Source organism: Physeter macrocephalus, unplaced genomic scaffold, assembly GCF_002837175.3.
Source record: "Physeter macrocephalus isolate SW-GA unplaced genomic scaffold, ASM283717v5 random_110, whole genome shotgun sequence".
In the NCBI taxonomy this organism is placed as follows: domain Eukaryota; kingdom Metazoa; phylum Chordata; class Mammalia; order Artiodactyla; family Physeteridae; genus Physeter; species Physeter macrocephalus.
In genome coordinates, this window is record NW_021145396.1 from 84886 (window position 1) to 100808 (window position 15923).

Below are 15923 nucleotides of genomic sequence, written 5' to 3' on the forward strand. Positions count from 1 at the left end.
TTCTGTACATCGGACAGAACACTGTCCGCTTATAAAAAGTTTACAGGTACTAAACATCTGTAGCTCTGATTTGTTCATGACACAGTTCTTCGAGGGTGCCAGCTTGAGATCCCGTCACCAGCCCAAGGCAAGCTTGAAAACAATTTACGAACCATTACGATCACCACACAGTGGAACATCCATCAGAATCTTCCGAGGCAGTCTCCTGCACCTGCAGCCACCCCACCTCAACCTTCAAAGACTGCCCTGCTTCATGTTTCACCAGTGATGTGTGTCTCTGAAGGCAGCAGCTGGGTCTGGCACACAGCCAGCAGGCACTCGTGCTTGTGGAAATGGACTTCCTACGGGGAACTCACAATGGACAACACTCCCCAGGAAAGGATAATTTCAAGGGGTTCCAAGAATAAAAAAATCCAGGGCATTCACCTCCTAACAGGAATGTAAAACTACTAATGCTCAGGAACAAAGGATGGAACCCAGATTATGAACTCCAGAGAGACTCTGCTGTATCTCACCCTCCCTCTCCCAAGGGCTACTCGGAGAAGAAGGGCTGTCAATCATAACATAGGCACGCGATGAAGGTAAGAGACTAGACAGACTTATACTTTACTCCAACTGTCAAGCTGCAGGGAGCAACAGTCAGACAAACATTCCACCAGGTATCCAAGGCCCTCCTAGGCTCGGCAGAATCACAGAATCCAGCTCCACGTCACTGTCTGGTTTAGGTTTCTTCCTCTGAAAGATACAAAAGCCACGTCCAACTGGTGAATTGCTTATGGTTTTCAACACCTCCACTCAGAAGTGAAACCTTTCAGATCCGCACGTTTCCTTCCGTCACCTACTGGTGAAGCAGGTGAGAGAAAGCTTAAAGCCCGTGTAACTCACCTGGAGCATCTTTCCTCCCTCAGACCACTGGCTAACATCAGGGGCTTCGGTGCCTTCCTCTAGATGCTTCTTCCTTGCCCTAGCCTCTGAAAGACCACTCTCCTCCCTGACCCCGTCTTGTGATCTAAAGCCTCTGGAAGCAGCTTCTGGAGCCAGACTGAATGCTACTCCAAGTGACATCTCGCGGAATTCCCAGGGGTTTCCATCGAGCTTAGAGAGGACTGTGCATCCAGAGCTTGGGCCCCAGCCAGCACACGGCTCACTCCAGACTTTGGAGGGAGGCTTGCTACAAACCTTCCTCTTCCTCTTCCTCCTCCTCCTCCTCCTCGTCGTCCTCATCCGAGCTGAAGGTGCCGTCGGGCAGGCTATACACGCGGATGACCTGCTTGTTGGGGTCCTTGAGGATGAGGTACTTGCCCTCCTCCAGCTTCATGCAGATGTCGATGACGCAGCGCAGGATGCCCCAGGCGTTCTCCACGCTCAGGTTGATCTGGCTGGCAAACTCATTGGGCTTGAACTGCTGGGTGCCCAGGATGACGTGGCGTGAGGAGTCTTTCACGTGGTACCGGGACACGTAACTATTGAGGGGAAGAGGAGTATTATGGTGGGGGCCGGCGGGCACAGAGACACAGCGACGCCTGGGGTCGAATATCAGTTAAATGGTGACACCTGGCCTGATGCTTGTCCCAAGAAAAAGGAGAAAAGGCCAGCCCTGGTCTCCCAACCTGCAGACCCCCCTTCCAAAGATGAGCTCCCGGACAGGAATCTCACCCAAGCTTGAGGTACTCGGATCCGGCCAGCAAAGCACAGCAGGTCCAGCGGGCCAACTTGTAGCTGTTGTTCTTCAGCTCGGTGGCAATGACGGCCCCTCGCTGAGAATCCAGCTTCTGGCGCCAGTCAACGCCATTGCAGTGCTGCAGGAGGGGGTCGGTTACAGGCGCCAGGGCGGGCTCCCACTGCCCGCGGTCTGCTGCCACTTCGGGCAGAGAAGAAACTCCTCAGTGGGCCTGACTGGGGAGGGGCGAGCCCGCAGGTAAAGCAGAGGCCAGACTTATCTTCTAAGAGGCAGGGCCTCGGTCCCTCCCTTGCGCAGCAGGCGCTCAAGAGAGCGCGACTCCTCCCCTCACAAGAGCTCATCCAGACCAGGACACGCACGCACACAAGTTAAAAAAACAAGCGCCACACGAGTGGTGAGGGCACATGTTTACCACATGCTGTGCGGAGAGGAAGGGTTTTTGCATGGGAGCCTGGCAGCTCCCCCACAGAGGATATTGGCAGAAGCTGGAGGTGGAGTGATCTGATGGGGATGCAGGCAGAGACGGGCCGGTTTAGCCCTGGTGGGCGTGGAGGCCTGCAGAGAGCGAGGAGCTCAGGGTCCGGCGCTGTACACACACACCCCCACACACCCCCCACACACATCCACCACACTCCCCCCGCACACACACACAGCAGAGAGACCCCAGAGACCACCTTCTCCAACCACTGCTTCTGCAGATGTGGGAACCTGGCCTCAGAGTGAAGTGACCGGCTGAAGGGCACACGGCAGAGACTCCTAAACTTTCTCGGTTCCTGGCAACCCTAGGCCAGAAGAAATACTAAAGAGTTCCTTTTATTAAGTAGTTAGGTCCAAACCACTTAGGGGCAGTATTCTGACAGATGTCTTTGGGCTTTCTTCAAAAATTAAAACTATCCTGCAGCAGCCTTGTGAGTTTGCTGTGGCATTTTAAGGGCCTTTCCTCAAATCTGTGCCTCCTCAAGGAAGCAGTGTTTCGGACAATTCACCGGCAGAGATGCTGAAGGGAGGGAGGAGCGAGGTAGGGAGGTCCGCGAATAACAGGCGTCACGAGGAGCGGAGGGCCCTACACTAGGGGGATGATGCCAGTGAGACCCAGAGCTGAGCAAGAAGACAGACTGCACCTGACAGCAGAATTCAAGAGTGCAAAGGAGGAGATGTTTGAGGCTCTGAGCCGAAGAGAGCAGGAGAGACAAAGCTGACGGACGGCCAAGCCAGAGGGAACGACAAACAAGGACAGTGGAAGGACGAGGTATTTTAGAAAAAAGAAAAAAACCAACAATGGAATGGGAGTCAGAATAGATTTCGGGAATCATTTTTAGAGTTCAAGGATGAGGCTCGAGGTCGGCAGGGTTCTAAGATGAGCGAGCCCCGGTGACCCTGCTCTTGCAGAATCTGCTACCGTGGAGTCTGGATGGAACGTGTGAGTATGATGAAATACCCACGATCATGCTATCTCATGTCAAAGGGATTCTGCAGATGGAGTTAAGGTCCCTTAAGACAGGAAGACCATCTGGATGGGCCTCAGCTAACCATGCGAGTCTCTTAAATCTGGGTGTAGAGGTCGGACACAGAGGAAGCCAGAGATTTCAAGCACGAAAAGAATCTGATGTTGCTGGTTTGAAGGTGAAGGGGACCACGTGGAAAGAAATGTGGGTGGCCTCTAGGAGCTGAGCGGCCCCAGCTGACATCTGGCAAGAGAACAGGGGACCTCAATCTGACAACCGCAAGGAAGTGAATTCTGCCAACTAGAATGAGCTTGGAAGTGGATTTTCTTCCAGAAACCCGAGCTGAGAACTCAGTTCTGCTGAAACCTTAACTTTAGCTCTTGGATATTCTGACCAGAGAACCAAGCCACATGATGCTAGACTTCTGACCTACCAAACTATGAGCTAATGGATGTCATTTTAAGCCTCCAAGTTTCTGTTACTTTGTTATGGAGCCAGAGAAGATTAATACACGTCATATAAAGAAGTGGTTATGGCAAAATGACTTGCAAAGGGGACTGACCCTAAGAGAAGGCTCCACTGGGGGTCAAAAAGGAGGGGAACCAGCAAAGGAAACACGTGAAAGAAGTTGAGAAACGTGTAAGACTAGATTAAGGTACTGACACAGAGGGCACAGCCATACAAATTCAACGACACCAAACGCTACAGGGAGGGCACGGTGGAAAGTCTAAGAAAAGGCCACTGGCCCAGAGCTAAGTTCGCAGCAAACCTTCCGGTGCGCCCTCAGCAGGTGATGGAGGCTGAGGAGCATCTGGGGGTGAGACTCAGCAGCCTGGAACGCTAACCCCTTGGCTCTAATGAAAGCAGAGCACCACGGCCCCCAAACTCCATCTCACTGGACCCTCGTTCAACACAGGCCCGGCCTTCCTGTCCTTGCACCAAGAATCCTTTATTCTACACAGCAGCACCGAGGAGCTCTGCCACCCATTTCAAATTCAGGCACGTAGCCCAGGTACCTTCAGAAAGGATGAGAGCCCAATAATCATGGCGCACCAGCCTGAGAGAGAACAGAAAGAGGAGGAAAAGCGAAGCACAAGTGATTCTTTCAAGATGCCCCCTGAAGAGCCAAATCCGGGCTTCTCTGAGAATCTCTGACTTCAATAAGTGAAGGAGTTGGAAAAAGGGCGTCTGAAGGTTGAAGACCAGGTAGGGGCTGCAGTAAGTGAAAGAACAGGTCCAAAAGAAGAGCTGCGCAGCTTACAGGAGACCTGCCAGCCCGGCTCAGAAGGAAAGATCAATTATCACGCTCGCAGAGAGCAGAAATCAACAGGAGGTGGGAATGGAACAGAGGGACAGAAAGCACTGGAAGAAGGTAATTACCTCACACACGCGATCTCTTTCTCACAAAATAAGTAGGGGAAAAACTCAGAAGACAAACAAAATCTCCGTGCTCTCTAAGGGAGGCGAGGGGAAGAGACACATAGGACGGTACTCACCCTCGAGTCCCACTCGTTGAGGGTCTTGATGTTGATGAACGACACCTCCCCGTTGGCGCCAGTCATGACGCCGTCGTGCTCACAGCGGACGATAAGGTCAATGTCGTCTCCGAGCTTCCACCTGCGGTAACTGCAAGGAAGGAGGAGCTCCTTTGGTCAGCTGAGATCCTGGATTTCAGACGCACCACCCACACAGGGCACGGGCACCAGGGAGGTGACATACCGGTAGGCCACAGAGGCAATCTCATTCTTATCCATGTCGTCCTCCACAAACGGGTTTGGGTTGGGGAAGTTGTATCTTTCCTTCCCCTGCAAGGATGACAGAGGTGTCACGAGACGGCAGCAACCTGTCGCCAAGGCAATCAGCCAGACCCTGCACCACCGCTCTGTCACAGCCCTGACTGGGTCCCTGGCTCCCGAGGGGGCTCTGGGATCACTACGTGCTGTGCATCCGTTTATCCCTTCCGAGCACAAGCAAGCAGCCTGTGGGCCACAACGGATGTAACAGCTCGCGTTCACCCCCTGCTTATGTTTGTCGCCCACGCGCTTTAGGTGTCTCATTTAAATAGCAATCTCGTCCCTCCTGTTTTGTTTTTCTCCATGGCACACACAGCCACTTGCCACAACATGTGTGTACTCAGGGTTTACTGTCTTTCCTCCTCCGTTGTAACAAAGCTCCTGAAGGGTTGCAACTTTGGCTGGTTGCTGTATCCCCAGCTCCGAAACAGTGAGCGTCCTTGTACACAGATATTTGAAGAAAAGGTCACAATGTATCTGAGTAAAACAAGTATTATTGGTATTCTAATTTTACAGAGAAGAAACATGCCCAACACCACAAAGCTAAAAAACTGGTGGATCTTGGGTTCAAAGTCAGGCTGTCTGATCTTAAAGCCCAAGCTCGGATCTCCTCTGTGACAGGCAGGGACCCCGCCTATCCTAACCAATCCCACAACCCCGGAGCTGACAACACGGCAGATGCTCAATAAACAGCAGCCGGAGTCGACAAGCTAAAAATGGACTCCCAGATGCTCCCAGGGCCTCACCATCCTCAAGCACTGCTGGGAGAAGTTGTGGTTGATGTAGGTTGCTTCCATGGCCAGGTTGCGGGGTGAGTTGAAGGAGTTGCCTTCATCTTGCGGGGGCTCGTTGGCTGTCTCACTCACCGTCAGGAGGTCTGCAAGAGCGGTGACATAGCCAACCACTCACGAAACAGAGTCACCGAAGAGGTGCACGGCCCCTCGGGGAGCAGCGGCGAGCCAAATGACACATCCCCCTCCTGCAAAGGACCGCCATCTGCTAACGTGGGTCCCCTGACTGTGGGACACGCTGGGGAGGAGCAGGGTGCACTTCTGGATAACTTGAGACACTAACGTTAAATTCAGTCACGATCGTGTGGAAGAAAAGCCATACCTTTTCCTTCTTTTTGGATTCCTCAAGAGAATGTTTGATTTTATTAGTTTTTCAACAAAGAGAAGCAACATAATCACGTTTGGCTTCACTCTGCTATTTTTGAGTGGTTTTCATTCATTGTGTGTGTGCACGTACACACACGTATGGTGTAAGATATACGCGTACGTGTCTTTTTCCTTCGTAGGTACGCCGAAGTAAAAAAGGCATCATTCTAAAGAAAAACACTGAGTATGTACTAAAGGTGGTACAGAGAGATGACAGAGGTCAGGAAAGTGCTACTCAAATGAGTAAAAAGCAGCAGCACGGTATCTGGGCACCACGAGGACTCTGAAGGCTGACGCCCCAAGCGGGACAGCAGTTGACAGTGCCCTGCCCTGTCGCTGAGGAGGCTGCGTGGGATTCTGACACGGCTGTCGATGCCCGTGAGGAGACAGACCCTCTTCTACCCATTCTCTAGAGCAGGGAATGGCTCTGAACCAACAAGGACACTCCGCACGTCTGTGCGGTTCCCAAACAGGCTTCTTACCAAAGTCAGAGTTGTCCCTCTTGTCAAAGAACAGCTTGGACCCGACTCTCTGGACGACGATGTCCCAGGAATACACGGAGCGGGTACAGCTCATCAGTGTGGCCAGGATGGCATCGGTGGCAAACACGTTCCCCTGAGTTTTTGCCAGCTGCAGAGGACAGAGGAGAGATGAGACTACTTCAGGGTTGAACCGGCCATTCACAGCAGGGGAAGGACTCCTCTGGAAGGCGCGTTCACACCCACACCCTGTCTGAGCAAGGCTGCCGCAAGCCAGCCGGCGAGCTTGCGTCCTGGGGTCCGAGGAACTGCAGCTCCCTGGGCACCTGCTGTATCCCAGGAGAGCACTGCCCGATGCCTCCATCCTCACCCCAGCGGCACGTGTAAGTACGTTTACCCCAATTTACAAGTAAGAAAGCTAAGGCCTCAGAGAGGTGAAGCCAGGAAGCACGGCACAGCTGGGACCCGGGCCCGGCTTCACCCAACATCAACACTTATGGTCTGGCCAGCAAAGTGCTCTTATTTTCATCTCATCCTAAGTCGATTCAGAAGGGTCTTATCTACAGGGGCTTCCGAGGCCCAACCAATCCACACGCATCCCCGCATCTCTGTGCTGAGGCCTCGACACTCCCCGTGGGCGGGCAGGTGCGGGGTGGGGGCGCCCACCTTCCGGATGACGGGGTCGTCCGTGGTGGTGACCGTGTGGAAGATGCGCTTGATGCTACGCAGCGGCTTCTCGCTCCTCGTGGTGATGCGGTCGAAGGCTTTGTCGTAGTATTCCAGGGCCCCGCAGCACTCGCTGAGGGGAGAGCAGGCAACACGCGCTAAGTGAAGGGGGAGAAGACCACCTACTTCTTTTCCGTTAAGCCACGGAATCCAAAGTCTTATTCCAGAGTCTAGAGTGTGAGAGATGAAAACATCCTCTGACTAGACTCTCCGTGCTTGCTCGGGGCCCTGCCCCCTCAGCTCCTGATGTGGCTCCACAGAACAGCGAGGACACAGCTGATTCTGCTCGGCCTCGCCATTTTAAAGACAGGGAGGCTGAGGCCGAGACAGGGAGAGGGGCAGTTACGGAGCCCCCGGCAGGCACACTGACTCCCGTCCGGTGCTCCAGCTCCCCACTAGGTTATTTCCATCTACTGGCCCTCTGAGGTAAGGAGCTCTTTGAAATGTAAGCAAAAGCTTCATGACTCTTGAAGAACTGCTATCTTTCTCTTTCTGCCCTCAGAGCTATAGAACTTAATTTTTTCTTTTGCTCAGTATTTCAGGAAGTGGAAAGAAATCTGGAGTTTAACAGCAAATTTCTTTCTGCCAACAAGAGTTCTATAACTTAATTCTTCTTTCGCTCACAATGCTAGGAAGTTCAAAGAGAGCTGAAGTTTTTTTTCTTTTTGGCCGTGCCGTACAGCTTGTGGGATTCTAGTCCCCCGACTAGGGATCGAACCCGTGCCCTTGGCAGTGAAAGTGCGGAGTCCTAACCACCGGACCGCCAGGGAGTTCCTGAGGACATGAAGTTTTAATATCAGTAAACTTCTTTCTGCTTTCCCCCTCTTGGCATTGCTTTTTAAAACCTGTTTGTCAATCTTAGGCAACACCTTTGGAAATACTAGGGCTTAGGCCAACAGTCATCACCAGCGGGTCCACACACATAAGAGTGTGGTGGACAGTAGTAGAAGATGTCACCTACATGTCCTGGGGCTCTGACACTTCCAAGTAGCGCATCTTCATTAACTGCGGAAAGTCCATCTCCTCCTTCACCTCCCAGTCACTGCGGACTTCCACTGAGGAGTCTCGGGGCTTCTGTTGGCGGAAACCATTGGAGGGGAAAAAATGACACCCAGTGCAAAACGTAAGCAAAAGGCAGGTTAACAGTATGAAGGCTTCTATTCGGTAAATATATCCAGAACATTTACTACGTGCTGGCTGTTCTCCAGCAGCGTCCCTGACTCTTAGGGGCTGACGATCTAGAAGGGGACCGAAGGGACAAGAGCTCAGAAACAAGTGGCAATTCTACTCCTCAGTAACGATGCCACCCTGGGAACATCAGCTCTTCTACATTCCTACGTTTTACACAGGAGCTGTGACAGCTCCTTTCTATTTCTCTCAGGGTATCAGCCATTTATTCTTGCTGCTACGGCAAGCACCATGCCCAGCAAAGTGTAACTTCCACAGTTGTACCTTCACGCTTGCTTACGTGTCTTCTACTCTCGCTACGCCCACACAAACACTTGTACGGGAATGCCCACAGGGGCATCATTCATAATGCCCCAGAGTAAAACCGCCCCAGTGCCCATCAGTGGTGAACGGATAAACAAAATGTGGTCTATCCATCTAACGGAATGTGGCGATAAAAAGGAACAAAGCGCTGACATGTGCTACAACATGGATTAGCCTTGAAAACATGATGCTTGGTGAAAGGAGCCAGTCACAAAAGATCATTCCGCTATGATTCACTTACATGAAATGTCTGGGGCAGGCAAATCTGGAGACAGAAAATAGATAAGGGGCAGCCTAGGGCTGGGGAGGAGACGGGCTGACTGGCACAGGGTACCGGGCTTCTTTGTACCAGAGTGATGAGAACCTTCTGACATGGACTGTAATAACGGTTGTAGCACTCTGTCAGTACACTACAAATCACCGAAATGTACACTTTAAATGGGTGAATTGTATAGTGTGTGCACTATACCTCAATAAAGCTGTTATGAAACCAAACAAACAAATAAACAAAATCAAGTTCCTGGACAGAATTCTGACATGGATATAGTACCTGTGATTTTTGGTCCCATTTCTGCCTCACTCCAAATTGTTTCTGGAATTTTTTCTGCAGTCGTATGCGTTCCCTGGAAAGACAGGAAAACCGTGCTTTCAGTGCAGATTTTTAAGGAAAACAGTGGCTTAAAAAAAAGAACAGACCAACAGGGCGCACACTAGACATGCTAGAGAGGCATACTGCCCCCACTACTGACCAGTATTATGCGTATATTTTACTCCGTCTATCCAGCTGTCCACTGGCAGCCCCAGCTTGGGCAGGGCTACTATCCCACACAGCTCCAGGGACCCACAGGACCCAGCGCGAATGGGCCTCCCTGGAGCTGTGCTACAGCAGACCCAAGTCTAGGTAAGCTCCAAAATTGCTTCCTATCTGCCTCTGTTTCCCTTCAGTAGTCACATCCTCTGCAAGCAGTTTCCTGCCCATGCTCTCTGCTGTTAACAGCTCTTCGAGAATGACACCAGGGCTGAGACAGTGGCTTAATTGGCCCTGCGAAGACTTTTGGGTTTTCCTGCAACGGTGGGGAAGACGACTGTTCTCCTGCTCTGGCCTCCTGCTGTCAGAGTGCAGTCGGTCCTGGAAGAATGTCTTGTTCTGGCAGGATGGGCACCTCACCTCTCCTTCTGCTTGGCGCTCTTAGGCAGGGTCTGCAGGTTGAACTGCAACATGTTCCGTCGATCCTTGTCTCTGCGGAGGTTCCGCTGGGAAGCAGGAAAAAACATCCGTGTTAAAATCCTGGAGGCTTCCCTGGTGGCACAGTAGTTGAGAGTCTGCCTGCTGACGCAGGGGACACGGGTTCGTGCCCCGGTCCGGGAAGATCCCGCATGCCGCGGAGCGGCTGGGCCCGTGAGCCATGGCCGCTGAGCCTGCGCGTCCGGAGCCTGTGCTCCGCAACGGGAGAGGCCACAACAGTGAGAGGCCCGCGTACCGGGTGGGGCGGGGGGGGGAAATCTTGGAGATCTGGCTTACAATTGGCAGTGCCTAATGGGCCATTAGAGTTAGTTTAGGATGCAAACCCAAATTGCACATTTTACTCTGCTTTTATAGAATCAACATCCGGGGGTTTACAAGTATGCACAGGCATATCTCAGAGATATTTTGGGTTTGGTTCCAGACGTCCACAATAAAGTATCACAATAAAGCGGGTCACACAATTTTTTTGCTTTCCCAGTGCATATAAAAGTTATGCTATACATATAGTTTACACTACACTGTAGACTATTAGTGTGCGATACCACTACTTCTAAAAAAAAGCAATGTATACACCTTAATTTAAAAGACACTTTATTGCTAAAAAACGTTAACCACCATCTGAGCTTTCAGTGAGTAGTAACATTAGCCATCATGGATCACAGATCACCATAACAAATATAATAATAATGAAAAAGTTTGAAATACTGTGAGAATTACTTAAATGTGACACAGAGACATGAAGTGAGCCAAATGCTGTTGGAAAAAAAGGCGCCAAAAGACTTGCTCGATTCAGGGTTGCCACAAACCTTCAATTTGTTAAAAAAAAAAAACAAAACAAAACTGCGAAGCACAATAAGATGAGGTACGTTTGTACTTGGAATTAGCTTAGATTTCTATCAACACACAGTTTTTATTGAAAGTAGGTTTACTGGCTCTTATTAGAGTTGTTGAGTTTGCCTCTTTATGTAAGAAGATGCAGCCCAACTGGACGATCTACTTAATAAATCCTGGACAGAGCAATTAAGTGAGGCAACAGACACAGATCACCTTGTTAATCCAGCGCTAACATCCATCCTTAGCACAGATGTCCTTGCTACTGGTCAACAGAAAGCTAAACTATTTACATGCATCCCTGGACTTAGTACCCATTTATTTTAGCACAATTGTCACCGAATAGCTACTTGGGATTCACTAGAAGATCCACAATAACATGCTCTCCTCTCAGCAGTACTCACACGGTAGCATTTTTAGCAGCAGGTGACAGCCCCAAGACGGTCAGATTGCTGGCTCTTGGCCTACCTGTGCAAATCGCATCCGATTCCGCTGGTAGGCGGTCTTCTGTGTGCGCGCTGTATCCACCAGCTGGAAACTAGTTTCATCCTCCTCATGGAAGTAAGCATACTGACTTCCACCTCCAAACTGAGAGGAGTACTTATCTGGAGGCAAAGATGACAGCGTGTAACAACACTGCCTACAGACTTTACAAATACACGGTGGTCTAAAGCCCTGCTATTTAAAGTGTGGTCTCAGGACCTGACCCGTCGGCTGGGATCATCTTAGATGTACAGACTCACAGCCTCACCCCAGACCCACGGAATCAGAATCAGCATTTTAATAAGATCCCCAGCTGATTCATACGCACATTCAAGTTTGAAAAGCTCTGGTCCAAAGAACTTTCTAAGTCAAGACAGAGTCTGAGGAACTTAAGACAAGCCCATTTCACTCTCTGCCTTATTCTGTAAGAATATGAGTTAAAATCTACTCTCTCGGGAGAGGCAAGTATATGGTATAAGTATCGTCACTGTCGTCATCAGGTGCCCAAGGCAGACGTGGCTAATGGGCTATGACTGACTTTCTTGCTGACCTCAGACTCAGATAATCTTAACTCAGTATTCCAGGGAGCCACTTCCAGCTCTCTCAACTGGCACAGAGGGAAGAAACCAATTTACTGTATCAGGATCTTAAAACCCGGAGTTTAAAAACTGGGATCCACTGACTGGCCTCGTAGGTTCAATAAATTGCAATGAAATGAAAAATGGGAACATGTTCACCAGATTTGTAAAAGGGGCCGTGGCTCCCCAAAAGTGGGGGGGAAACCCACTATAACAGGCCGAACCTCTTTAATGAACAGTCTAAGTTGAGGCTGTTTCCAAAAAGAATGTGGATTGTTTCCACAGTCCAGAAAATGCCCTGAAATACTATGAACTATTATCAGCATTTTGTTCCCATCCTAGAATGCTTTCAGGTGGAGGTTACTAAAAAAACTAACAATCCCCCAAGGCCCTGATCCGGGCAGTCAGGCGGAGAACACTTACTTGTATACCTCTTATCTTGGTATGTGGCCCCCGTCCAGTCTGCAACCTAGTTAAGAGCAACAAGGGAAGAAGACATGGAGCACAGGTCAACCAGGTGGGTTTCTGTTCACTCAGAAACCGCCCCCAAAATGAGGACACGGTGTGCGGAAGTGTCAGGACTGGCTCAGGATGGCTTTTTAAGAGCCCAGCTCTCCTATGACCACTGGAAGTATCCAGATGGATACTGTATAATGGATACTATATATACTATATAATGGATACTTATAACCCTGATGCTTCTGAGAGAATAAAATTGAAACGAACTTGGAGGAGCAGCCACAGGTTAAAAGATTCAGACTCCCGCTGACAGGCAAGTACCTTTCCTAGCCGATCTCCTTTGCTGAATGGCTGGTAGGGCATATCCCGAAACTGCTCGGGAACCGCACAGGGACCCCAGCCTGAGGGGTTGTCCTGGATCACGGGTGTCATGAACTTTGCCATCTTCTAAAACCTTAAAAATACAAATAATATAAGTAGCTCCATGAAGAAAAGCCTCAAACTAAAAAAAAAGCCTTCCATTTGAGGTAAGCTAAGACATGAATGACAAAATTAAAAATGCAAAACAGAACCCTCAACTGTTGAGCTACTCCCCATTCAATGTCTTCTTGTAAATAATACTGTGAATACTTGAAACTTAGAAGACTGCTAACAAAATTGATGTATCATATTTCATTGATTTTTTTTTTTTCTTTCACTGTACCACCTCTGAAATGAGTGCACCTTCTGCTTGATGGGGTGTCATATCATAATTGGCAGTTTTTCTTTCTTGGTGTTACATGAAATAATTGTGCTTCTTAAAATGCGTGGTATCTCACATATTTGATGAAACATAGTAACTTTTTTTCAAGTGTAATAAGCGTGTTGTAGTTCTCACCTACACCAGGCATACAATATTTAATCCCTAAGCCCCAGTCTCTTCATCTGTAAAATACATATGATCCTTGTTTTATTTCTATCAGAGAATCATGGTGAAAGCCGTATGTATTAATTAACATATTTGGAAACGATTCCATTGTAAAACGCTGCACGATTACTCCTGAGTCTTGCAAAAATACACTTACACACAGTGCCGAGACGAAAACAAGGGTCCGTGAATATATCCTGAAATGTAATTTTCCTTTGTTGTTCTTCTGATTTTCTGTCAATGAAAATCTTTATGCAGAGCAAGTAGACACAGGGTCAGGCAAAAGGCCAGCCAGAAGGCTGAGGAGGCCACCAGAAACCTTAGTTCATAAAAGTGGCCTTACAGCCAATGTTCATAAACATTATGAGTACCAGGCATGTTCTTAGTGCTTACCACACATAAATTCATTAACTCCTCCCAACAATCCCAAGGTAGGGCCAGTATTAGCCCCACTTTCCAGATAAGAAAACTGAGGCACAGAGAAATCAAGAAATTGCCCAAAGTCACAACACTAACGGACAAAAAATTTGAACCCAGGAAAACTGGCTCCAGGGTCCACACTCTGCGTAAAAACCAGGGGCTCCAGACAGATGTTCGCCTGACAGGTCCTATCAAAAACTTACGCATTTATCATTCACTGTAATCCCCTGAAAATGCTCAGAAGCTGAGTTCCCAGGGGAAAATTCATTACACAAATATTTCTGGAGTATGGACAGCAATCAAAGAGTGCAGGATACTAAATTTAGGAAACTCTCTTCATTGTTCAACGATAGGGAGATTAAGGCTTCCTACAGAGGGGACACTTGGGTGACAGCAACAGGGAATGACCTGCGAGCTCCATCCTCCAACTTGAACTTAAGTTACACTTCAGGAAGTGGACTGAGGGAAGCGGTGGTGGTCTCAAAACAATTCACATTAAATATTTATCAGGCTCCTACACCTGTCAGATGCTACAACACTAACCCTCCCACCCCCGTCCCCATTTTAGAGATAAAAATGTGCAGTTCAGCCAAATCAAGCAGTTGACTTGCCCATCGTTTCAAAATAATTTGATTTCTAGGGTCGTCTTTCCCTTATAGAATAATGGGAAGTCCAATACTCTTCCCATTATTTTATAAGCTGGGCAGCGGCCTGAAAAGATCTGGGGTTTCAGCCCCTACTGATAACACAGTAAGATACCTCCAAATACACTTAAAAAAATCGACTTGTTTTGTCAGAGCTGGAGATAAACGGGTTCAAGGCTTGACATGCATATCTCTGGGGGGGGGGGTGGGGTGGGAGGAAGTCACCTGGTTTCAACGCGCGTAAAATAAGAGTGAGCACAATGGAACCAATAGGAGAAACTAGGCCTTTCAGTTAAAACGGGGTGACAGCTGTACTGGTCACAGGGGCAGGATGAGGAGGCACCAACAGGGCAGTCAGAAGGGGCCTTCTGGCTGGCAGGCCACGGTACTGGGTATGTTATGGCAACCACTGCACGGGCTCAAGGCTTGACATGCATATCTCTGGGGGGGGGGTGGGGGGGGTGGGAGGAAGTCACCTGGTTTCAACGCGCGTAAAATAAGAGTGAGCACAATGGAACCAATAGGAGAAACTAGGCCTTTCAGTTAAAACGGAGTGACAGCTGTACTGGTCACAGGGGCAGGATGAGGAGGCACCAACAGGGCAGTCAGAAGGGGCCTTCTGGCTGGCAGGCCACGGTACTGGGTATGTTATGGCAACCACTGCAGGTCGTTCCCCACCAATTCCTGGGGGGTAGAGAGTTTCAGATCAGACATCAATCAACTCCATCCTAGCCTCCCATTTCACAGAAAAGGGAAGGAAACATTTGGACCGTGAACTCCTCAGAGAGGACCGAACACCGCTCAGCTTGGCACCCCCAACACCTCTCTCATAGCAGCTCAGGGAGCCGTGGGCCGCTTTAAAAAGACCCTGAGACCCAGCTGGGTTAAGTGACATGATCACATTCGCCCAGCCCGTGGCCGCTAAACGGAGTCTAGGGCCAGAGACCTCAGCCACAAGGCTCTGCCCCGCACTGGGTCGGACCTGGGACCCCGAAGAGCGGAGGGACAGCGGCGGCAGGAGGGGGTGTACGGGGGTTTCTTCCGGTAGGCCTCCGAAGGCCAGGAGCCGCCCAACTCGGCTCCGGAGGTCCGCGGAACCCTACGAAACACACTGCTCACCTGCAATGGCCTTAGCCGGGCCCGATGGCGAGAGATTGTCCAGGCCGGAGACCGCACCACCGCCCGTGGTCCGAGGAACTGGGAAAAGAGGAAAGACGCGCGCGCAGTGGCCGGCGCCGTAAACACGACCGGCGCTGTCGTAAACTGCTCCCCAGCTTCCGGTTCGGCGGCAGAACGCACGAGTCGTAAAGCAAAGGCAACCCGGAAGTTCGTCACTATTCTTTTCGAGCTGTTCTGATTAGCCTGCAAGACACCGGAGGATGTTTACAGTTACGTCATGGGACACCCGGCGACGCTCCGAGAGGGTTTTCAAGTTTCTTGAAACGAGGCGGCCTTGCAATCGAAGCTGGAGGCCGAGAGTGGCTAACAGCCCCCCTGTGTCCCACAATGCCTTGCGGGCCGCTTCGGCACCTCTGTATCCCACAGTGCCCCGCGGCTCTTGCTTTTTTTTCTGTGTGTGTGTG

The 15923-nt window shown here is 50.1% G+C and overlaps 1 protein-coding gene across 3 annotated transcripts; it reads right to left on the reverse strand.

The window, feature by feature from the left end:
* Positions 1 to 582: 582 nt before the first annotated feature.
* EIF3D (eukaryotic translation initiation factor 3 subunit D) lies at positions 583 to 15876 on the reverse strand. Of its 3 annotated transcripts, XM_028484042.2 has the most exons (16): positions 15460 to 15608; positions 12691 to 12823; positions 12334 to 12379; positions 11318 to 11454; positions 9941 to 10026; positions 9323 to 9395; positions 8243 to 8355; positions 7222 to 7354; positions 6559 to 6706; positions 5666 to 5796; positions 5244 to 5396; positions 4846 to 4931; positions 4623 to 4752; positions 1657 to 1799; positions 1180 to 1463; positions 583 to 735 (listed from the first exon to the last, which is right to left on the reverse strand). In XM_028484042.2, exons 2-16 carry the CDS (start codon positions 12811 to 12813, stop codon positions 722 to 724), a joined length of 1800 nt encoding a protein of 599 aa, XP_028339843.1. In that variant the 5' UTR covers positions 12814 to 12823; positions 15460 to 15608; the 3' UTR covers positions 583 to 721. The 3 variants fall into 3 exon arrangements, with proteins under 3 accessions (XP_028339843.1, XP_007106646.1, XP_028339844.1); XM_007106584.3 differs by lacking the exon at positions 5244 to 5396 and having other exon boundaries at positions 15460 to 15876; XM_028484043.2 differs by lacking the exons at positions 583 to 735; positions 1180 to 1463; positions 1657 to 1799 and adding an exon at positions 1825 to 2236 and having other exon boundaries at positions 15460 to 15609.
* Positions 15877 to 15923: the final 47 nt, after the last annotated feature.